Source organism: Entelurus aequoreus, linkage group LG12, assembly GCF_033978785.1.
Source record: "Entelurus aequoreus isolate RoL-2023_Sb linkage group LG12, RoL_Eaeq_v1.1, whole genome shotgun sequence".
In the NCBI taxonomy this organism is placed as follows: domain Eukaryota; kingdom Metazoa; phylum Chordata; class Actinopteri; order Syngnathiformes; family Syngnathidae; genus Entelurus; species Entelurus aequoreus.
The window spans coordinates 39,253,694-39,278,051 of NC_084742.1; the positions used below are offsets into that span (position 1 = coordinate 39,253,694).

Consider the following 24,358-nt stretch of genomic DNA (forward strand, 5'->3'; position numbering starts at 1 on the left):
CCCAAATATTTTTTTTAGATCTTTAAGATGGAAACTGTAGCTGCCGTTATGATGTGCAGTGATGTTTTCAAATGACCGTAAGTCTTGAACTATGCAAAGTATTTCAATGGTTGGAATATGCACTTTTGCATGATATACTAGTTACTATGGTAATCTAATTAGTTACTATGGTAATCTAAGTCACAGCAGCTCAGACGAGGCACCAAGCAGTGTGGGTGGGGAGCGTTTCCACGGAGTGTTTCCAGAGTGGCCAGCCTGAAATGCGGGTGTCAAGGACAGTCGCGAAAGTAGATTTTTACTACAAAGTTCTAAAGCTTCGTGATATATCAGATGTATCAGATTGTAGGTGGGGGTTTTTTTACCCTTCACGTTCATATTCCGCTGTTTGTTGCATTTTTGTTGCGTTTTCGCTTGATTGTAAAATATGTCATATGTTCATATGTTGTCAATATTCAGTGTTTTATCGTTCATAGTTAATATTGTAAATCCCACATTCTTTATTTACATGTACATTCTGGGTGTCTCATTCGGTAAAAACAATTTTAATTCCATTCTGTTTTTAAGACAGTCTTTAGCATTCAATCAGACATTATTGTGAGGTTTTGTGTTAGTGTTCCTAAAAACAGATATTCCGGCCCCAGACACATTTTTCCTTTAAATTTGGCCCCCGAGTCAAAATAATTGCCCAGGCCTGATATAGATGGTAGTATACATATATTGTCTATGGATGTTTTCATTCATTTGAGTCAGTATATGAATACTAAGGGCCTGATTTACTAAGATCTAAATACCACGCGCTAGACAGCGTATGCAACAAATAAAACTGTGTGTACTACGAGTGGCCGTGTTGCGGTCTTTGATCAACTAGGACCTTGTGTGCAATTGAAAAGTGGTGCAGACCGCCGTATTTAAACATTAATGTTTACGTGTTCCTTCCTACCTGTGAGCGATGTGATGAATCTGTAACACCTTTTCTGACCCGCAATCTAGACAACAGAAACATGTGCACACTGACACTTAATTCTGTGCACAAGGCTGTGGATTGCATCACCAGCGCATTTGTGCGTCTGGAACGACTCAAATGCAGGGGGGGGGGGAAAGAACAATGAAATGACGTCTTAAATAAATAAAAAAAGACGACATTTGAACAAAAAACGATATTAAAAAAATAAAATGCGAGCAGACACCAAAACACATCAATTGAATTTGTTTTAATTAGTCCTTAAATTATCCAGCAGCAATATAAGTAGAAGAGGAAATTGCTGAACAGACGATATGTCTAATATTTTTTAATTTCTGGCCATCCAAAATGTTGACACACCCATGTAGGACGGAGAATTCTACGGTTGTCAGTTTGCACGTTCTTGTGACACGTGCTAATTAAAACGCAAAATAAAAATAAATAACATTGCGAATTTGCGCGTTTCTCCTCCCTGTTTCGTGGGCATTTTTATGATTTGCGTATATTTTGTGTGGGTGAATGTGGAAATAGTGTCAAAGCGCTTTGAGTACCTTGAAGGTAGAAAAGCGCTATACAAGTATAACCCATTTATTTTGCATATTATTGAAGACAGAGACACAAAATGAATTGCACGCTTTATTCTGCTCACTTAAAAGACGCAATCCACTTTGCACACGTTTAGTAGATCAGGTTTGCGTGTGCTATCAGGTTTGCACGTGTTTTAGTGCACGCAAATCTTTAGTAAATCAGGCCCTAAGTGTCGATATATTAATGCTAGTGGGGCACCTTTTGTTTATACACTCATTTAAACATAGTATGTGAAAATTATTCATTGTTGTAACAACTGAACTCCTTGCAGTTTGGATAGCTTGGCATTAGTTCTTGTAATGCTCACTGTAACTCATGAAAGACTTCTTTTAAATTGGTTTTAACGGGACATGTGTGCTTGTGTTACAGGGGGAACCTGGGGAACCTGGAAGAAGTGGACAAAAGGTAATAATAATAACGCTTTTCTATACTCTTAGAACCAAGTGCTTTTATACGCCACTAATAACATTACTTCAAGCCTCCAGCTTCTAATGGAGACTCTTTGCCACTGGACACCATAGCTGCTAGAGCATCTATTGCACAAGATTAAATAGCTACAGATCGAGTTTTGACAAGAGAATTCCAATCTCAGTTGACCCTTAAAAGTGTAGAACCAGAACTCCATGGTCCATGGGGGGGGGCCTACCAGGCAGAACCTGACACTTGAATTTGAGCTTTGGAGCATCTTGGCGGTCTGTCTTTTCATTTTCTTTGGCTTAAGGCTTGAAATACTGCAGCTCTGCATATAGCAATTCTTTCAATGTATTGTTTCTTGACATGCCTAATCAGAATGTGGCAGTACCCCTTTTTAAAGGTCCCCTATTATGCAAAAGTGACTTTTTAGAAATAGTTTGCCCCGACAGCCTATTTATAAGCACCAAAACTTGAATCATCTCCCTCACTTGTTTTCTCCACTTTTGCAAGGAGAGGCATTGAAACACTTATTTTTGCAGGACAGCGGCACCTCTCTTTTTGTTAAAAATGCATTCCAAAGTGTCCGTTGAAAACGGAATAAATAATTCAAGTCTAATTTATCCATTCCAGATACCCCAAAATATTAACACAAAACTTATTTTATAGAAAATATCTAGTTTTACATGCGGAAAACAATGCAAAAATAAATGTAAATGACTAGAATTAACTGGGTAGTTGAACATTTAAGGTCACTTTTTATTGTACTTTTATTTATTTTTTTTTACAAGTTAGGTTTTTAATTCAATAGTGTTTTTCAACGTATTTATCCAAGTGCTGTCGTTTGCAACTTTATTTGGCCACATTTCAGGTTATTATGTAGCTGTACTGAAAAAAAAAAAAAAGCAAAGACCGAAAGCCTATTTGACATTTGAATCAACCTATCAGCGCATGACGCACTGTGTAGTGCAGGAGAAAAAAAGGAGGTATTCATTGTGTTCTATGAAGAATAAATCACTCACATATACAGTATACAGTACAGGCCAAAAGTTTGGACACACCTTCTCCTTATTCAATGTGTTTTCTTTATTTTCATGACTATTTACATTATAGATTGTCACTGAAGGCATCAAGACTATGAATGAACACATGTGGAGTTATCTACTTAACAAAAAAAGGTGAAATAACTGAAAACATGTTTTATATTCTAGTTTCTTCAAAATAGTCACCCTTTGCTCTTAATACTGCTTTGCACACTCTTGGCATTCTCTGGATGATGTCACCTGTGAAGTGAAAACCATTTTAGGTGACTACTTCTTGAAGCTCATCGAGAGAATGCCAAGAGTGTGCAAAGCAGTAATCAAAACAAAGGGTGGCTATTTTGAAGAAACTAGAATATAAAACATGTTTTCAGTTATTTCACCTTTTTTCTGTTAAGTACATAACTCCACATGTGTTCATTCATAGTTTTGATGCCTTCAGTGACAATCTACAATGTAAATAGTCATGAAAATAATGAAAACACTTCAATGAGAAGGTGTGTCCAAACTTCTGGCCTGTACTGTATGTATATATATATATATATATATATATATATATATATATATATATATATATATATATATAAAGATGATTAAAGGACTCCCTGGCCATTATTTGCCAATAGTGTCCCAACTCTAAAAGAACCACCATCCATTTGTTACAAACTGACTCACCAATACATGGATGCTTTGTTTGGGCACCCGATTTAGCGTAACGATATGTGGGAAAACTAACAAGTTTGTTAGGCCGTAAAATAACCGAGACAGAGAAAGAAACCCGGAACATATTTTTGGCAATAATTTCCTTCGAGAAACCTAATCTTTGTGAAAATCAGGGCAGGTAGGAAAAATCAGGTACCACGGTATGGGCTTTGCTACACATCTGAAAACTATCCGTCAGTCAGCCACAGATGTGGAAGCTATAAGTTTGGTCATTCTAGGTTGATCTAGAATGATGTTGCTGTTAAAATGTGAGTAACGTGTACACCAGGGGTCCCCAAACTTTTTGACTCGGGGGCCGCATTGGGTTAAAAAAATTTGGCCGGGGGCCAGGCTGTGTATATATATATATATATATATATATATATATATATATATATATATATATATATATATATATATATATATATATATATATATATATATATATATATATATATATATATATATATATATATATATATATATATATATATGTACATATATATATATATGTACATATACATTGTCTTTATAATCCTTTTCGTCATTTAACATCATATAACATTGATGTTCATCAACATTTAACATTGTCACGTCATCGATGGGAAAATTCATTTTTAGACAATATGATTTGCCTGAGCGACTAGGAGACACCAAGAGTAACAAGCGGTATAAAATGGATTAGAAAGGAAAGATTTAAACCTTTTTTTTTTTAACTCAGGACTTCCTGTGGGCCGGATTTTGGATGCCGGGGGGCCGGATCTGGCCCGCGGGCCGTAGTTTGAGGACCCCTGGTGTACATCGTAGCTCACATAGCTACGCTCGTGTTGCCAACATTTGTGTTCTCCTGTCCCACACTTCAATGTTAAGACATTTTGCATGTGATATGTGGCATCTATTATGTTGGACAAGTGCAGAGTCGATAGAGTTCTCTGCACGACGGCGCTTCTTAGAGACACACTCTGTTGGATACAGGCTGGACAAACACAGCTCATTAGCATTAACCTCTAAAGACCTTAGTGGCCACATGCGTGGACAGCACCGTTTAGCTCTTATTTCCAAAATTGTGTACACTACTGAATTGGGGTCTTATGCCAACATATGGACACTTAGACTGCTATCTGGTGGTGTCAGAAGAGTATAACATACAAAGGAATTTGGGGAAAAAAAGTGTAAAAATAAAAATGTGCATGTCACTACACATGAAGTACACGTTTGTGCATTTATGAACTAAGTACATCATATTAAAAGATGATTTTTAGTAGAGATGTCCGATAATATCGGCCTGCCGATATAATCGGCCGATAAATGCGTTAAACTGTAATATTGGAAATTATCGGTATCGTTTTTTTTATTATCGGTATCGTTTTTTTTATTTTTTTTTATTTTTTTATTTTTTTTTATTAAACCAACATAAAAAACACAAGATACTCTTACAATTAGTGCACCAACCCAAAAAAACTCCCTTCCCCATTTACACTCATTCACACAAAAGGGTTGTTTCTTTCTGTTATTAATATTCTGGTTCCTACATTATATATCAATATATATCAATACAGTCTGCAAGGGATACAGTCCGTAAGCACACATGATTGTGCGTGCTGCTGGTTCACTAATAGTACTAACCTTTAACAGTTAATTTTACTCATTTTCATTAATTACTAGTTTCTATGTAACTGTTTTTATATTGTTTTACTTTCTTTTTTATTCAAGATTTTTTTATTTATTTATCTATCTTATTGTCTTTTATAAAAAAAAATTTAAAATACCTTATCTTCACCATACCTGGTTGTCCAAATTAGGCATAATAATGTGTTAATTCCACAACTGTATATATCGGTATCGGTTGATATCGGTATCAGTAATTAAAGAGTTGGACAATATCGGAATATCGGATATCGGCAAAAAGCCATTATCGGACATCCCTAATGTTTATTTTTTATTCTAATTAGGGTCCAAAAAGCCCAAATAGCAAAGAGAAATAAAAAAAGCTTGTAAACAAACAGCTTGGGCCTTAAGAGGTTAAAGCTAAAGACACACAAAACTTTGTGTTCCTAGGTGGGCTTACTAAAAAAAAAAAAACGGCTCAGTGGGCCTTGTGGTTAGAGTGTCTGCCCTGAGATCTGTAGGTCGTGAGTTCAAACCCCGGCCGAGTCATAGCAAAGACTATAAAAATGGGACCCATTACCTCCCTGCTTGGCACTCAGCATCAAGGGTTGGAATTGGGGATAAATCACCAAAATTATTCTTAAATACGGCTACCCCTGCTGCTCACTGCTCCCCTCACTTCCCAGGGGGTGGAACAAAGAGTACTTTATACTATCAGTGGTACTTAACTTTAACTTTAACTTTAAAAGCACTTTTGAAGCACTAAATTAGCATCATAGCTAGACATGTTGGTATTCCCAAAACGCCATTGTGGGACCTCTTCTTTGAAATTGATGAAAATCTATATAATATGGGGCCTTTTAAAGGAACACAACGCTACACCACGTTTGAGCTTTTAGCAAGTGCTTGTGTCCTCTTACTGTGCTATTTACAGCCACTCCACCAGTGCTGACGCGCTGACATTATCCCTCTACTCTACTCTTCTTCAGATTTACTTATTGTCCCGCATTAAAAACAACCATTGGACTGCATATGGGTGAAGCTTGTTGTTCATTACAATGCTTTCATTTGCCACAGTGTAAATTTACAACCCTGCACTGATCCCCCGAGTGCCGTTTACGGTCGATCACGCTCGTGCGCAGCTAATCATTCCTCCACTTGTGCGCCATAAATACGACAATTTTTAATAGAGCCATAAATCATCTGCAGTCAAGAGATGTTTTTTTCAAAGTCTCTTTAAGAGGTCTCACTCAGGGACTCCATTGTTCTAGCTATTGGTTGGGAGCCTTGCCAAATCATCCCACAAAAACAGGCCTTTTGCAACCTTTCACCAACAAAGTAATCGCACCCCGGGCTGCAGATTTGAGTGACATAACAAGCACTAATCAATGATGATGGCATGCAATAAAAGTGCATGCGTACTACCTTCTCCTGGTTACTAATGACAGCCACCACCGCCACAGAGAAGATGTTAAGATAGACTAGAAGTCCATACATATATATAAGATATAGATTAGCTTGGCTGTAACAATGTCACAACTCTTCCTGTGTAGGGAGAGCCAGGACTTCCAGGGCTGCCTGGACTACCAGGGATTAAGGTAAATGCTCTGCCGTTTTCACCCCACCCCCTACCTGCTGTCGCCCATCAGTCATCAATAGCTCAGAAGGTCTCTTCATTGTTGTCGCTGTTACCGTATTTTGCGGACTATAAGCCGCACCGGTAGATAAGACGCACCCACTAAATTTTAAAAGGAAAAAGGATTTTGTTCATATATTAGCTGCACCGGACTATAGGTTGCCGGTATAAACCGGTACGTTGGGAAATGAGATATTTAAATAGAAAGATTTTGTAAAAATGTATTTGCATACCTTAATTGTTTCCAGACGGTGCGTGTAACACGGCAGTAAAACAGAAAAGCAATTGATGTCTTTTCTCAACCTTTATGAGATTAATAAGATTTTCTCCTTTTTTAATAACGTTCAAGATGTTTATCATCTTCCCGGTACTTTGTAAACACTTCTGAGTAGGGTTGGGTATCGTTTGAATTTGAACGATTCCGATTCCGATTCCTGACGATTCTCGATTCCGATTCTTCTTGTACCATGCCGGGATCAATGTGTTTGACAGGTAGTCCCTGGAAGGTGGTATGTATTTTGGGTTGAGAGTTTTCACCATATCCCTGCAAACATAAACAAACATGTAATGTTGCTGTTACTGTTTAGCCCAGTATCAATTAGCTTAGCTCTAACGTTATTGCTTAACTAACCTAAATGTTGGAGATTCCACCTCTGAAAAGGAATGCAGTCTTTTGACTGTGTGCCTTTCTGTGGTACTCTTCCGTCTGTGGCACCGACATCTTCCCCATTGCCGCTACGGTGAACGGAGTACGCTGAGCACATCGCGGAGCCTGGCTAGCAGGTTGTAAATTGTCTATGAAAAAATATGCGGGCTAATTTGTTAGCTGCCTCAACGTTGGCGCAAAACACATTATTTATTGCATATATATTGTTTTACTTACCGGATTCGGACTGCAGTGCAGTCACAGAGGTGCCAGGCTGGGCGTCGGAAGAAGAAGCGTCGGAGGACGGTCAGCGCAGCGCGTCGAAGACGGGACACGCATTTATTTGTACTCCATGAACTCGGAGGTGCTTCATCATGTTCGATGTGCACCCTCCTAAGCACGAAAAAGTCCTGTCGCACGTGTTACATTACGCCGATATTTCATTTTTTTTAGTAAAATAAAGCCACACTTTCGACCACCGACGCCCGCTATCCATGCTTGACTGACTCGCTCGGCTACATAGGCTCGGCTATGCTAACACTTCCGGCGGTGGGCGCTTCTTCGTTGGTGTTCAGCGGCTTCTTCTTCCGGTCGGCAGACTTATTCTTTTTTTCGGGTCGGCGGACTGGGTATCGTAACTAGGAATCGAAATTTAAACTTTTGAACGATTCCGGGAGAATCGGAAAGTTAGTCCCGGTTTCAATCGATACTCGATACTCGATACCCAACCCTACTTCTGAGTTTGAACAGTTTCTTAAAGTGTGTAATTTTAGTACACTGTTTGATTTCTTTGCTTAATCCATTCCATAATTAAACAAAGAAAAATCCATAGATTAGCCGCACCTTTGTGTACTGAACAAAAATATAAACGCTCCCATTTTTCATGAGATCCAAAACTTTTACTGTATACACAAAATACCTATACCTCTCAAATATTGTTAGCAAATCTGTCTAAATCTGTGTTAGTGAGCACTTCTTCTTTGCCAAGATAATCCGACCCACCTCACAGGTGTGGCATATCAAGATGCTGATTAATCAAGCATGATTATTGCACAGGTGTGCTTTCGGCTGCCCACTGTCATAGGCCACTCTGAATTGTGCAGTTTTACTTTATAGCAGTCAGTATCTGGTGTGACCACCATTTTCCTAACGCAGTGCAACACATCTCCTTCGCGTAGAGTTGATCAGGTTGTTGGTTGTGGCCTGTGGAATGTTGGTCCACTCCTCTTCAAGGGGTGTGCCAAGTTGCTGGATATTGGCAGGAACTGGAACACGCTGTCGTATACGCCGATCCACAGCATCCCAAATATGCTCAATGAGTGACAAGTCAATCAATCAATCAAAGTTTACTTATATAGCCCTTAAACACAAATGTCTCAAAGGGCTGCACAAGCCACAATGACATCCTCGGCTCAGATCCCCCATCAGGGCTAGAAAAAACTCAACCCAATGGGCACAATGAGAAACCTTGGAAGGGACCGCAGATGTGGGGAAACCCCCCGCCCCTCGGGGTGACCGGTGCAATGGATGCTGAGTGGATACGGTTAATAATGTGATAGTCCAGTTCATAATGGGGCCAGCAGGGAATCCTCTTGCATGTAGACAAGTCTGGGCGCAGAGACGTCACCGACTGATGCATAAGGAGTGGTCCACCCCGGGTCCCAACTTCATAATGTGAAAGTCCAGTCCATTGGGAGGCCAGCAGGGGATCATCTTGAATGGAGACAAGTAAACAGCTCAGAGACGTCACCAACTGATGCAGAGAGGAGTGGTCCACCCCGGATCCCGACTTGAAACAGCTTACACGTCCTCCGTGAAGGCTGATCCTTGGTCACCTGATAACCTCTCCATGCAGGAGAGAGGGGCAGATCAGAAAAGGGAAACAGCAGATCGACTGGTCTAAAAATGGGTCTGTTTAAAGACTAGAGTATAAAAATGAGTTTTAAGATGGGACTTCAATGCCTCTACTGAGGTAGCATCTCTAACTGATTTTGGTAGGCACTCCAGAGTACTGGATCCCAAATAGAAAACTCTCTAAAGCCCAAAAACTTTTTTGGGGCTCTGGGGATCACTAATAGATTTCTGGCCAGGACATAATCAGCAAGATAGGATGGAGTTAGACCGTTTAGTATTGTATACATAAGTAGTAAAACCTTAAAGTCGCATCTTAAGTGCAGAGGAAGGCAGTGCAGGTGTGCCAGTATAGGCCTAATATGATCAAACGTTCTTGTTCTTGTCAAAAGTCTAGCAGCCGCATTTTGTACCAACCGTAGTCTTTTAATGCTAGACATAGGGAGACCCGAAATCTGACAACACGTTACAGTAATCAAAACGAGACGTAACGAACGCATGAATAATCATCTCAGTGTCGGTGGTGGACAAAATGGGACAAATTTTAGTGATATTATGGAGATGAAAGAAGGCTGTTTTAGTAACAGTCTTGATGTGAGGCTCAAATGATAGAGTTGGGTCGAAAATAATACCGTGAGTATGCTGGCCGTGCAAGAACTGGGGTGTTTTCAGCTTCCAGGAATTGTGTACAGATCCTTGCAACATGTGGTCGTGCATTGTCATGCTTCAACATGAGGCGATGGTCTCGGGTGAATGGCACAACAATTGGCCTCAGGATCTCGTCACTGTATCTCTGTGCATTCAAAATGCCATCAATAAAATGCACTTGCGTTCGTGCCCATACCATAACCCCACCCCCACCACGGGCCAACAGTGATTCCTCTCCATACTCCAACGTGCGAGATGCCATCGAATGTGAGCATTTGCACACTCGAGTCGGTTACGACGAGGAACTGCAGTCAAGTCGAGAACCCGATGAGGACGACGATCATGCAGATGAGCTTCCCTGAGACGATTTCTCACAGTTTGTGCAGAAATTATTTGGTCATGCAAACCAATTGTTGCAGCAGCTGTCCGGGTGGCTGGAGGTGCACCTGCTGGATGTGGAGGTCCTGGGCTGGTGTGGTTACACATGGTCTGCGGTTGCGAGGTCGGTTGGATGTACTGGCAAGTTCTCTGAAACGCCTTTGGAGAAGGCTTATAGTAGAGAAAGGAGCATTCGATTCACGGGCAACAGTCTGGTGGACATTCCTGCAGTCAGCATGCCAACTGCAACTCCAAAACTGCACATTTCAGTGGCCTTTTATTGTGGGCAGACTAAGGCACACCTGTGCAATAATTATGCTGTTTCATCAGCATCTTGATATGCCACACTTGTGAGGTAGGATTAATTATCTTGGCAAAGAAGGATTTCTCACTAACACAGATTTTGACAGATTTGTGAACAATATCTGAGAGGACTAGGTATTTTGTGTATGTAGTAAAAGTTTTAGATATTTGAGTTGTATTACGTAATTGGTTGTGTTGCTGCCGCTGCCACTACTTCCAAGCTATTATGTGATATAAGAGGTGTATTTTTCCAGAACAGAAACTGTGATCTAAATCCGAATTGTTCGACTATACCAGGGGTCTGCAACCCAAAATGTTGAAAGAGCCATATTGGACCAAAAATTTAAAAAAAAAATCTGTCTGGAGTTGTAAATTATTAAAAGCTTTGTATAAGTGTTATAACGAAGACAACACATTATGTAAGTGTCTATATTAGCCTACTATCAAAATGACTATGTGTCGCAGGCTGATGCAAATCTTTGTTGACAGAAATGTTGAAATGTAATATGTATTCTACACATGTTTACAACACTGGAAAACATTAGTAAAATGGATGGTGAGATAACTCTTGGAAATGACTGGCTTGTGTGTCCAAGTTAAAGGAAACAGCAGGCTGTCTTCTTCTAATGGATTTATTACAATCTTTGCAAGCTGTGTAAAGTTTGCTGTGGTCTGGAACAACATGGCACACAAACAACTATCAGAAAGGCAGTCAATATTACATACAGGTAATGTGTCATGAGACAGTCAAATATAAATTGAATTAAGAGGACTTAAAGGAAATTAAATGAACTCAAATATACCTACCAATGAGGCATAATGATGCAATTTGTACATACAGCTAGCCTAAATAGCACGTTAGCATTGATTAGCTTGCAATTATGCACTGACCAAATATGTCTGATTAGCACTCCACACAAGTCAATAACGCACAACATTATAAGTTTGGTGGACAAAATGAGCCAAAAAAGGAGTTGCATAAAACATGTCTTAGAAAGCCAGAGAAAGTTGTACATGTAAACAAACTACGATGAGTTCAAGGACCGCCAAAATTAGTAGGACTCTAGTCTCTAATCAGTGAAGCATGTTTAATATAAACAGTGTGATTTCTAACAGTTAGGGAGGTTTGTGTCATGTTTGTCCTCCTACAGAAACCATAATAAAGCAAAAAATATATTTTTTCCCTCATCTTTTTCCATTTTTCATACATTTTTGATAAAGCTCTAGAGAGCCACCAGGCCGGCGCTCAAGAGCCACGGGTTGCCGACCCCCGTACTATACTGTAGGCTACTCGCAAAATAGAATAGAACTAAAAAAAATATGAAAGTTGTTGAATGTACATGAAACGTTGCAATAAACGTTACACGGTTCATCCGTTTATGCGTGCTTGACTTTAGTTTCGTGAAAAATTGTGATAAAATTGTAGTTGCATAATAGACTATAACTCAGTGGTTTTTAACCTTGTTGGAGGTACCGAACCCCACCAGTTTCATATGCACATTCACCGAACCCTTCTTTAGTGAAAACATTTTTTTTTTTTTCAAATTCAAGACAAAGTTATATGTTTTTGTACTGGTGCACAAAATGAACCGTGCATGAACATCACCTTGTTCAAAGAACAAAACCAACACAGTGCATGAACTCACAACAAATTACACACCAGCAAATCAGACGGAAAATTAGAGGGAACATTGTTTGGGGGTATCCATAATACGCCGACAGGGAGAAGTTTTTATTTACACGATGATTCGGGTGTGTCTTGACCTCCGCGACTGAGGCTCCGCCGAACCCCTGAGGCCGACCCCTAGGGTTCGATCGAACCCAGGTTAAGAACCACTGCTATAGCTTTAAAAAACAAAAACGCTGCCATTATTTTGTATCACGCTTAAGAAAATGCCAAACATTTGCAAAAAGTGGGTCTGACATCTCACATGACGTCATGCATGATGGCGGTCGGAACTCAATTTAGAGAGGTGCTTTTTACCCAAAATCTTTTTAGAGACCTGGTTTGGTACCTGTACTGACCCGTGAGAGGCAGAATTGAGCCGAACCTCCAGAGTATAAAAAGAACTGGCCCTAGGATATCACTGTCTGTGTAAGCTTCTGTGCTAACTATGTTGTGGTGGCCATTTTGTTTGCCCATAAGGTTTATTCCAGTAGGGCTTGTTGCTGCTCAGTGGCCTTGTGGTTAGAGTGTCCGCCCTGAGATCGGTAGGCCGTGAGTTCATACCAAAGACTATAAAAATGGGACCCATTACCTCCTTGCTTGACACTCAGCATCAAGGGTTGGAATTGGGGGTTAATTCACCAAAATGATTCCTGAGCGCTGCCACCGACGCTGCTCCCTGCTCCCCTCACTTCCCAGGGGGTTGGAACAAGGGGATGGGTCAAATGCAGGGGGTAATTTCACCACACCTATCAGTGGTACTTTAACTTTATCACGAAAAGTATTTTTAATGATGTCAGATAATCATGCCTTAGGAAACGTCAACATTATCATTAGGTGTCGCAAATTGATGACTTCCTGTGCTATTCCTTGTTTCAATGTTTACATTCTTGTATGAAGTCTGGAATGTTGCATCCCCCTTGTGTGTATAAAAATAAACTGTATGTATTTGCCAGCTTCTACTGAATAAGGCTGCATGCTAATCCAAATAACATTGCACGGTTGCTTCTCCAATGCTTGATGGATCTAACAACATTTTGTTAACCTAGCACTATCCTTCCAAGCTTGACGCATCATTTGTCCCGCCGTCTTTCCTCCAGACTTTCCCGAGCGACTAAAGCACCACAGATGGTTTAGCGATACAGTACTGGGAAGCTCCCTTAAGAAATCAAATTGATCACCTCGTACGTCAAAAGACGGAGTCCAGTAGGGTCCGTTGATACGTTTCGCTGCCAGGGGGTTAAATTAGCAAGATGGCTAGCCTGCATTTTTTGGGATGAAATATTTGTTTTCTTTTCAATCAGGGAGAACCTGGATTCCTCGGCCCCCAGGGAGAGCCGGGTCTCCCAGGCCTGCCGGGAACCAAGGTGGGTGATACACAGCATTAGGCGACAATGTCTCTTTCAGCTTGCAGAATGTCACTTGGAAAGATTGTCTTCCTTTGAGCCGTGACATTATCACAGCGAGGAGCATGCGGTGATAATCCACACACGGGATTATAATTAATGCTCTTGTTTACTGCACAGTAAAAACAGAAGCAGGCAGCTAAAACACATTTATTTTCATGCTCAGGACCTTTTTATGTCAGAGTAGTGTCCTGTTTGAATACAGTAGTACCTTTAAGTGGCACCACAGCGCCATCTGTTGGCTACCTCTGCTAATGGCAATTTCAGACATAATGCTTACGCTGCTTTTTTTTTTTTTTAAATGTACACGTTCTGTTGTTTAAGCATTATTTTCCCCCCCTTTGATCAGTTGTTGTTTGTGTTGACAGGGTGAGAGAGGCGACCATGGGCCGCCCGGAAAAGGCGAAACGGGCAGTATTGGACCTGTGGGGTCAAAGGTCAGTTGTTCCAAATTGATTTGTGCCACCCTCTAGAGCATCCATCCATCCATCCATTTTCTACCGCTTATTCCCTTCGGGGTCGCTACAATCGGGCGGAAGGCGGGGTACACAGTGGTCCCCAAACACCAGTCTGTGAAGCATTTGCTACCGGGCCGGAAAGAAACATTAAATAATAATAAAAAGGACTGCATTTTCTCCAACTTAACTTTGGCCTGTCCCACTAGACCAGGGGTGTCAAACTTGTTTTCATTGAGGGCCACACCGCAGTCATGGCTTGTAACTAGGGATGTCCGATAATGGCTTTTTGCCGATATCCGATATTCCGATATTGTCCAACTCTTTAATTACAGATACCGATATCAACCGATACCGATATCAACCGATACCGATATATACAGTCGTGGAATTAACACATTATTATGCCAACCAGGTATGGTGAAGATAAGGTCCTTTTTTAAAAATAAAATAAAATAAGATAAATAAATTAAAAACATTTTCTTGAATGAAAAAAGAAAGTAAAACAATATAAAAACAGTTACATAGAAACTAGTAATTGATGAAAATGAGTAAAATTAACTGTTAAAGGTTAGTACTATTAGTGGACCAGCAGCACGCACAATCATGTGTGCTTATCGGACATCTCTACTTGTATCCCTTGCAGACTGTATTGATATATATTGATATATAATGTAGGAACCAGAATATTAATAACAGAAAGAAACAACCCTTTTGTGTGAATGAGTGTAAATGGGGGAGGGAGGTTTTTTTGGGTTGGTGCACTAATTGTAAGTGTATCTTGTGTTTTTTATGTTGGTTTAATCAAATAAAAAAATAATTTAAAAAAAACCCGATACCGATAATTAAAAAAAACGATACCGATAATTTCCGATATCACGTTTTAAAGCATTTATCGGCCAATAATATCGGCAGGCCGATATTATCGGACATCTCTACTTGTAACAGTAAATAATTAATGAATTTGCCTATGAATTTAAATATTTTACTTCTTTTTAATGTAAAGAGTAAAAAAAATATGTAAATTTGACCATTGTTTTTTACAGAAAAGAACTGGCAGCTTAGTTGCCAGACTTTTACTGTAAAATATTTGGTGGTATTTTATTATTATTATTTTTACAACATATTACTGTAAATAGAAATACAGTGCAGCTGTTTAATTTTATTTTGGCAACTCAGCTGCCAGTTTTTGACCATAAAAACGGTGTGGCGAAGTTGGGAGAGTGGCCGTGCCAGCAATCTGAGGTTTACTGGTTCAATCCCCACCTTCTACCGTCCTAGTCACGTCCGTTGTGTCCCTGAGCAAGACACAACACCTTTGATCCTGATGGGTCCTGGTTGGCGCCTTGCATGGCAGCTCCCGCCATCATTGTGTGAATGTGTGTGTGAATGGGTGAATGTGGAAATAGTGTCAAAGCGCTTTGAATTCCTTAAAAAGGATAGAAAAGCGCTATACAAGTATAACCATTTACCATTGTATTTACTATAATAAAATGTGGTACCATGAAATCATCAACCGTGGATTTAAAAAAAAAACCTGACAGCTCAGTCGACAGAATTTTACTGGAAAAAAACAAACATTTGGGCGTTTTTTTTTCAACTTAAAGTAATATGCTGTAAAAAACTCCTTAAATTTTACAGTAAAATCTATTGGTCATTTTTGTAGTGTACAATTTGATGGATAACTTGCTTCAAAACCATAAGTTAAGCAGATATTTAAGTATTTATTTGGATTTTGACCAACAAAGTTAGATAATATAATATTTGTTGCAATATTGGACACTATTTGTTTTCCATTGTTAAACTTAATACCTTTAGTAAGAAAATAAGAAAGTAAAGAAATAAAATATAAGGTATTTTATTGACCATGAATTTACCATGAATTGATTAACGTGGACCCCGACTTAAACAAATTGAAAAACTTATTCGGGTGTTACCATTTAGTGGTCAATTGTACGGAATATGTACTGTACTGTGCAATCTACTAATAAAAGTCTCAATCAATCAATCAATCAATCAATGACACATATTATTTCCAGGCTTTTGCGGGCCATATAAAATGTTGAGTTTGACACCTGTGCACTAGACACACCAATGAGCTCGTTTATAGATGTACAATAAAACTCCTCATAGAAAGTTGCCATTTGTTATAACTTTGTGACATGATAGAAAGCACATTAATGAACATATCAAATATAAATGTGACAGATTGTAGCCAAAGGCTGATTGCCATCAGCATTTCATTGCAAAGAAACAAGCCCAGGGCTCCCACTAATTCAGCGTCATAGTGAGTTGTATTTTTCACAAGTGGGAAGCCGGTCCCTGAAAATAATGCCTACATTAAACCGGTCCGTGGTGCAAAAAAGGTTGGGGACCACTGCTCTAGAGGACTTTCTACAGTGTGTACTCTGAACTACAGGACACAAATTGAGTTTAAGGTCAAACTGTGTGTTTTAAGAAAAAAATATAACGTTCTTAGGGGGCACACAACTCTAAAAATAATTTGATAAAGTCAAACTTTGGTGTATCGTGCCTCTTTAACTTTGTTGAAACGCAAAGAAGTGTAAAAAGATGGTAACCGAAATTGAAAAATAAGTAGACCTACTCACCATTTGCAGACATTACGACAGACATGTGGCATACAACCGAGGTTCTTACAGGGGAACTGCACTTTTTTACAATTGTGCCTACCATTCCCAATCTTTATGTAAGACAAGAACGCATAAGTTGTTGTTTTTTTAATGCATTTTAACTAGTAAATAAATGCGGGCAAAAGTCCGCTTACAATGGAGCCCATGAGAGAGGCATTATTTAGAACAGGGGTGTCAAACGTACAGCCCGCGAACCGGTTTTATCCGGTCCGCGGGATGAGTTTGCGAAGTATAAAAACGAGCCAAACTTTTTGAATGAAAGAAACCGCTGTTCTAAATGTGTCCACTAGATGTCACAATAGCAATTCTTTTTATGTTTCTGGATTATGCTACATACAGTATGTACAAAAAAATATTAACCACATGATGTTAAATGGGTTATACTTGTATAGCGCTTTTCTACCTTTAAGGTACTCAAAACGCTTTGACACTATTTCCACATTCACCCATTCACACACATTCACACACTGATGGCGGGAGCTGCCATGCAAGGTGCTAACCACGACCCATCAGGAGCAAGGGTGAAGTGTCTTGCTCAAGGACACAATGGACGCGACTAAGATGGTAGAAACTGGGGATTGAACCAGGAACCCTCAGGTTTCTGGCACGGCCACTCTCCCAACTGTTAGTCCACCAGTCAAGGATGATCAAATGATCAAACTACATAAATAACATCCTGTAATTTGATTGTGATATAATTTTTTTATCTTGATAGATTGAAAATTCACATCAATGAGTTGACTGATGAACATGATCACATAATTTGCTCAGAAAGTATAGATAAGGACAAATAAAGATAGAATACTATTAACCGCAACATGTAAGTGTAAAAAAAACAAAAAAAACATTATGATTTGTACATTTTCAGAATGTGCTTGTTCTATTTTTAAACAAAGAAAACAATCTGAAGTTGTCTTTATTTTTAAGTTATCGTGCCATGATTTTACCAGTCTGGGAGTAGATTTTTCTCCATGTGGCCTCCGAACTAAAATTATTTTGACACCCCTGATCTAGAATAAACTTTCACCAGCTCAGAAGCGCGAAAGCAGCTCACCAGTTGAAGATGTCAATACAACAGCATAAGGAAGTTGCCACTCTCTGATCAATGTGCCGCCAAATGTAGGTCCTTAATGTTAGCGCCTATAATAACAATTAACAATATCACTAATACTTGGTTAATATTTCGGTCGAGTAATGTAAATGGAATATTGTTGGCACTTTTTCGATTGTTATATACTGGATTTTGTGGTTGGAATAAACGCAATAAACGTCATGGCTCACATTGGCTCCATTGTAAACTGACATTTATTTACGTTTATTTACGGGTTTCAATGCATTTTAAAAAACGACTAAAGTGTTCTTGTCTCTCATACGGATTGTGAATTATAACCGCAAGTGCAGATCCCCTTTAACCTTTTTGAACTCTGGGCCTAACTTTGCCATTACAGAGGGACCTGGGGCCCGCCCAAATATATAAGTAACCTTACTCTTGTTTTTAATCGTATTCAGTAATAGTATCTAACAGTGGCGTGCGGTGAGGTTAATGTCTGGTGAGGCACTGCATCATCACAGTCAGATTTACAAACATATGAACCCTAAATAGTATCTTATTCACCATGTGATTGGCAGCAGTTAATGGGTTATGTTTAAAAGCTCATACCAGCATTCTTTACACAACTGTAGCACACAAAAAAGCACATTTAATAAAACAAACATTATTATGGTCTTACCTTTCTTGCTGGACATCCACACAGCCAGCCTTTGCGTGTGTACCACGCCGTTTAAAAAGAACGGGTCTTCTGTCCCGAAGTCAAAAGCAAACCTTTTAGCTCCGGCGTTGGTCTACCTTAAATTATTACCTCCTGCTTCGATTGAAAGTCCAGTTTAGAAAACTGTTTTATTTTACATATGTAATCCTCCATGTTTTTAATAAAAGTCCAGGCGAGAGGAAATAAACAATCGCTTGCAAACTTTTATTTATTTATTTATTTTTTTCTTCTGCGGCCGAGGAATGATCTCTGGGATCACTACCGCCCTCTACCACCAGGAGGCAGGATTACTGCGAGCCTCAACCAGTACGTCTTTTGCAGCAGATTTATGAATGCTCAGCACAAGAAATACGTTACACACATATGGTTTTTGACAAAATACACTGTATATTATATACCTCAGCTAACTAAACTATGCCATAGTTTAGTTAGCTGATATAATTCATATAGCAATACAGTCTCACTGCACAGCAGGTCAGCAGTTAGCCGAGTCATTGTGCACAATCCATGTTGAGGCACAAATCAGTGACGTGCCTCAACCGCACAGTCTCTTCTCAGTATTTGAACGGCAAATGGGAAAATAAAAATAAAAATAATCTAAAACTGGTGAAGTTAAATGGAAAATAACTTTAGTATAATCACTGGATACATATAACAATTTAATTTTTTTTTTTTTCTTTTTACATTTTTTTTCTTTCCATGATGGCAGGTGAGGCCCCGCCTCCCCTGCCTCTAGTGACTGCACGCCACTGGTATCTAACCTACTTACAGTTTACAACCTTGTAAAATGATAGGGGACGGCGTGGCGAAGTTGGTAGAGTGGCTGTGCCAGCAATCGGAGTGTTGCTGGTTACTGGGCTTCAATTCCCACCTTCTACCTTCCTAGTCACGTCCGTTGTGTCCTTGGGCAAGACACTTCACCCTTTGCCTCTGATGGCTGCTGGTTAGCGCCTTGCATGGCAGCTCCCGCCATCAGTGTGTGAATGTGTGTGTGAATGGGTGAATGTGGAAATACTGTCAAAGTGCTTTGAGTACCTTGAAGGTAGAAAAGCACTATACAAGTATAACCCATTTATCATTTATCATTTATATGAAACTGTGCGTTAATCAGAAAGATTAATATTTATTCAACACATAAACCTTAGACTTAGGTCAGGCTGATTAGAAAAATGATTACTACTCAAATAAACTGCAGAAGAAGAGACTCATAGATAACTGACACAAAAAGGCATTTGCATACAATTATGTTGTGCTAAAATAAATAAACTACCTTAGTAATGAATATGTTAGTTAACTAAACTGTCAATTAAATTAAAGCACAAATGAAAATACAGCTTCACCACTTTGGTCATAATTTTTGCGCTTAAAAAACTATGACTTTCTATGACTTTAGCTCCAAAATTAGTTTGATATTGTCATTACTGCCACAAGTGGTGGATAAGTGTATTACAACTGAGTACCGCTGCAGCCCTAACAGACCATATCTGAGAAACAGATATTTTTGCGTGGCCCAAATATACGGTTAAGAAACACTGGCATACAATATACAAAAGTGGAGAGGGACAATTACTGATGGCGAAAATTATATGTTTTGTTTTTTTTTATATACAGGTATATATATTTTTAACTGGTATACAACTGTAAAAATAAGTTGACCAAAATGTAAAATGTAATATAACTCCTCATACTTTGATCTCACATTGCATGCTTGTGTTGTTGAGTAGATTTAAATGGAGAGGGACGCTCATTTCATGCATCGCGCATTTTTATTATTTAAGTGTAAAAAGAAGTTAATGAAAAAATAATACTAATACTAAAAAGAACAACAATTAAAAACTAATTCCCCTTTGACAGATGTTTACTGTATATGGAGATGGACTAAGGTGTCTATGAGAGGATTTTTCCAGTTATGATTCCACTTTCGATTCTGCTTAACGATTCGGTTCTTTATCGATTTTCTTATCGATTCATATTTGCAAAAAAAGATAACAAAAAAGTGGATGAGCATCAATTTTGTTTAGTTTAGAACTAACATGACCTTACAAAGTCAACAGTGAGGTCTTAAGAGGCACATGGCATTGAAAAACTATTTTGAAAATAAATAAAAAAATATCTGTAAAATTTAACAAAATAGAACATGTGGAAATTACACAAAAATGTTAACATTTCATAACATTTATAAAACATTTAATAATCTTTGTCATCTGCCTAGAAAATAGACCATGCAATATACCGGGCAAAGGTTCGTTTTTTATATTTTTTTCTGGATAAGTTTTAATTGGGTTATGAGCCCTACTGATAGCATTTGGTTGCATTCTGTGTAACCATGGCGATGTAATATAGGACCAAAGTTGAAAACAACCAATTGGTTAGGAACCCAACCTTCAGGCCATTCCCTGAAAAGAGCTCATGTTATGTCACTGGTTATGTCACATTGTTTCCTCATAGGTTGCTAGTGTGTTTTCTGTTTCGTTGGCATTCTGCAAAGGTTAAAATAGTTTCAAAAGCCACAAGATGATCACAAATGCAGGACCAGAGGTTAGCAAGGGGTATCCTTTTCAAATTTCCCCTGGAATGTTTGTATTTATTATTATTCACTATTACCATTTTGGCAACTAAATCTGCTTTTTTAAGGCTTTAACATAGGACTACTCGAAAACATATCAAACTTTGCAAGCATGTGTATGCTGTGTAATATTTACATTTTCGATCAATCATCAAAAACCAGAGATTGTGAATGAATGTTTTTCAATTTGTGCACGTTCACATTTACAGTACAGTACAGTACACAGCATTTTAGGCACTGAAATTAGTTCCAATTAGGGTTGACAACAGTCTCTTGAAAAACGTAACTGTCCCGTATTCGGAAACAAAAGTACATGTTTCGTATTGAGCTGTCAGGGGACGCACATTGTCCTGTATTTTTATTACCGTCAAAATTATAAATAGTCTGTGAAATATCAATAAATTATTTCGAACGACAACATTCTGCTACAGGCTAAGTCAATGGATGCTAGCGTGACTGATCGCCCACGTATCAAACTCATTGACGCTCGACCGTTCTGGCATCTGTTAACACAAAAAAAGACCAAAATAAATTAGATTGACTCGTCCTGCAAGGTGTCACAAATTTTTTTAGGGAGTTGGCAACCCTAGTTCTAATGAGAAGTACAGCACTATACAGTGCTCTGTCACGACCAGGATTTGCATTCAACATGCCCCTAATGGTGAGAGTAGAGCAATGGAGCTTAATCACCCTAAATCATCGGCATCTTGGCTTGATATCGACTAAGGCTATGTCTACACTAAGCCGGATAACCCCTTAAACGAATAATTATTTAGCCTAAGCCCCCTTTCAGCAACACTAAACCAGCGTTTAAGGTTGGCCTCCTTGGATAATTTTTTACACAGGTAAGTGCGTCGTCTATTTCTTGAGTCTCCGGCTTTAAGCTTTGTATGGACTCATTGATCGTTGACAAACTGAGTTCGGAGAGGAAGTGGCGCCAGAAAGACCACGCCCCACACAGGAAGTGACATCAGAAAGAATGCGCCACAGCCAGCTTCATAACAACCCGTTCAGTAACTCGGCGGCAACCACTAGAAAGATGGAGGCGAGTCATCCAGACATGACGTGTTTCTCCTTCTAGTACACCACACATCAATACCTTAAGAGAAGGAAACGGGTGATTGCAGCTATTTGGGATACAACACATCTCAGACGGCAACATAGCAATTAGGGGTGTGGGAAAAAATCGATTCGAATTCGAATCGCGATTCTCACGTTGTGCGATTCAGAATCGATTCTCATTTTTTAAAAATCTATATTTTTTTATTTTTTTTATTTATTTATTTATTTTTTGTATTTTTATTTTTTTTAAATGAATCAATCCAACAAAACAATACACAGCAATACCATAACAATGCAATCCAATTCCAAAACCAAACCCGACCCAGCAACACTCAGAACTGCAATAAACAGAGCAATTGAGAGGAGACACAAACACGACACAGAACAAACCAAAAGTAGTGAAACAAAAATTAATATTATCAACAACAGTATCAATATTAGTTACAATTTCAACATAGCAGTGATTAAAAATCCCTGAATGATATTATCATTAGACATTTGTAAAAAATAAAAAAAAATTAACAATAGTGTCACTGTGGCTTACACTTGCATCGCATCTCATAAGCTTGACAACACACTGTGTCCAATATTTTCACAAAGATAAAATAAGTCATATTTTTGGTTCATTTAATAGTTGAAACAAATTTACATTATTGCAATCAGTTGATAAAACATTGTCCTTTACAATTATAAAAGCTTTTTACAAAAATCTACTACTCTGCTTGCATGTCAGCAGACTGGGGTAGATCCTGCTGAAATCCTATGTATTGAATGAATAGAGAATCGTTTTGAATCGGGAAAAAAATCGTTTTTGAATCGAAAATCGTGTTGAATTGAAAAATAAATCGATTTTGAATCGAATCGTGACCCCAAGAATCGATATTGAATCGAATCGTGGGACACCCAAAGATTCACAGCCCTAATAGCAATGTTGAGCGACGATTTTGGATAAGCCCTAAAAGAACGGCAGCCTGGTGGGATATGTTTGTCACCGAGTGTGTTGTGTCAGAGGAACGGCAAGAGAACTTTCGAATGTCCAGGTCAGCTGTGATTTTACTTAGTGAACAACTTCGTCCATTTGTCGAAGGAGAGACAACGACAATGCGGGCTCCCGTGGTCAAGGGAAGACTACTAAAAAATTGCAAAAGCATTTGGACCTGCAAAGCAGACTGTCAGTTATTGGCCGCGATGTATGTCAACGTCTAGTTTTGTACTCCGTAACTATTGTGAAGCCATGAAGGGGTTGCGGCCCTCAAGTACGACCGCCAATTTCAGCCTACAAGCACAGTGTACTGTTGTTGGTTGCTGTCAAATGTTCTTTATCACATTGTTTACTTTCACACGTCCATTAAAGATATGATTCATGTATGATGGCCCAGGTGTGATTCACTACAATAGGGCTAGTCCAGGGGTCGGCAACCTTTACCACTCAAAGAGCCATTTTGACAAGTTTCACAAATTAAAGAAAGTAATGGGAGCCACAAAAAAAATTTTTAAATTTAAAATGAAAAACACCGCATACAAAGCTTAAATACTTTGTGCTATGTTAACCAAGGGTCTTCGACACACGCACCGGCACACACTTTAATGTGGAAATTTGATGTTAGTGCGGCCCGCAAGTATTGAATGAATGGCGCTTGATAGCGTCATACTTGCCAATCCTCTCATTTTTCCCGGGAGACTCCCAAATATCAGAGCGTGATGACACTGCATTTAGCGCCCTCTACAGTCTGCCCTAACAGTGTACCTGCTCAACCACATGTAGAATGCAGTTTCAGCTTGCTCATGTAAGTGACAGCAAGGCGTACTACCTCAGCAGCCATACATCTTACACTGACGGTGCCAATACCCAGAATCCCATGCAGCCCTAACTCTTCCGCTCAACCAACGCACGGAGAGGGGGGGGGGGGTTGATGTGTGGGGGGATTTGGTGGTAGCGGGGGTGTATAATGTAGACCGGAAGAGTTAGGGCTGCATGGGATTCTGGGTAATGGTTGTGTTGTGTTTATGT

The 24,358-nt window shown here is 39.1% G+C and overlaps 1 protein-coding gene across 1 annotated transcript in view; it reads left to right on the plus strand.

Moving 5' to 3' along the window:
• The window catches only part of LOC133662190 (collagen alpha-1(XXV) chain), a 137,719-nt gene that overhangs the window by 74,584 nt on the left and 38,777 nt on the right, over positions 1–24,358 (plus strand). Inside the window, exons 13-16 of the mRNA XM_062065948.1 lie at positions 1,919–1,954; positions 6,864–6,908; positions 13,743–13,805; positions 14,213–14,281. Coding sequence (XP_061921932.1) covers positions 1,919–1,954; positions 6,864–6,908; positions 13,743–13,805; positions 14,213–14,281 — 213 coding nt within the window. The remainder of the gene's footprint in view (positions 1–1,918; positions 1,955–6,863; positions 6,909–13,742; positions 13,806–14,212; positions 14,282–24,358) is intronic.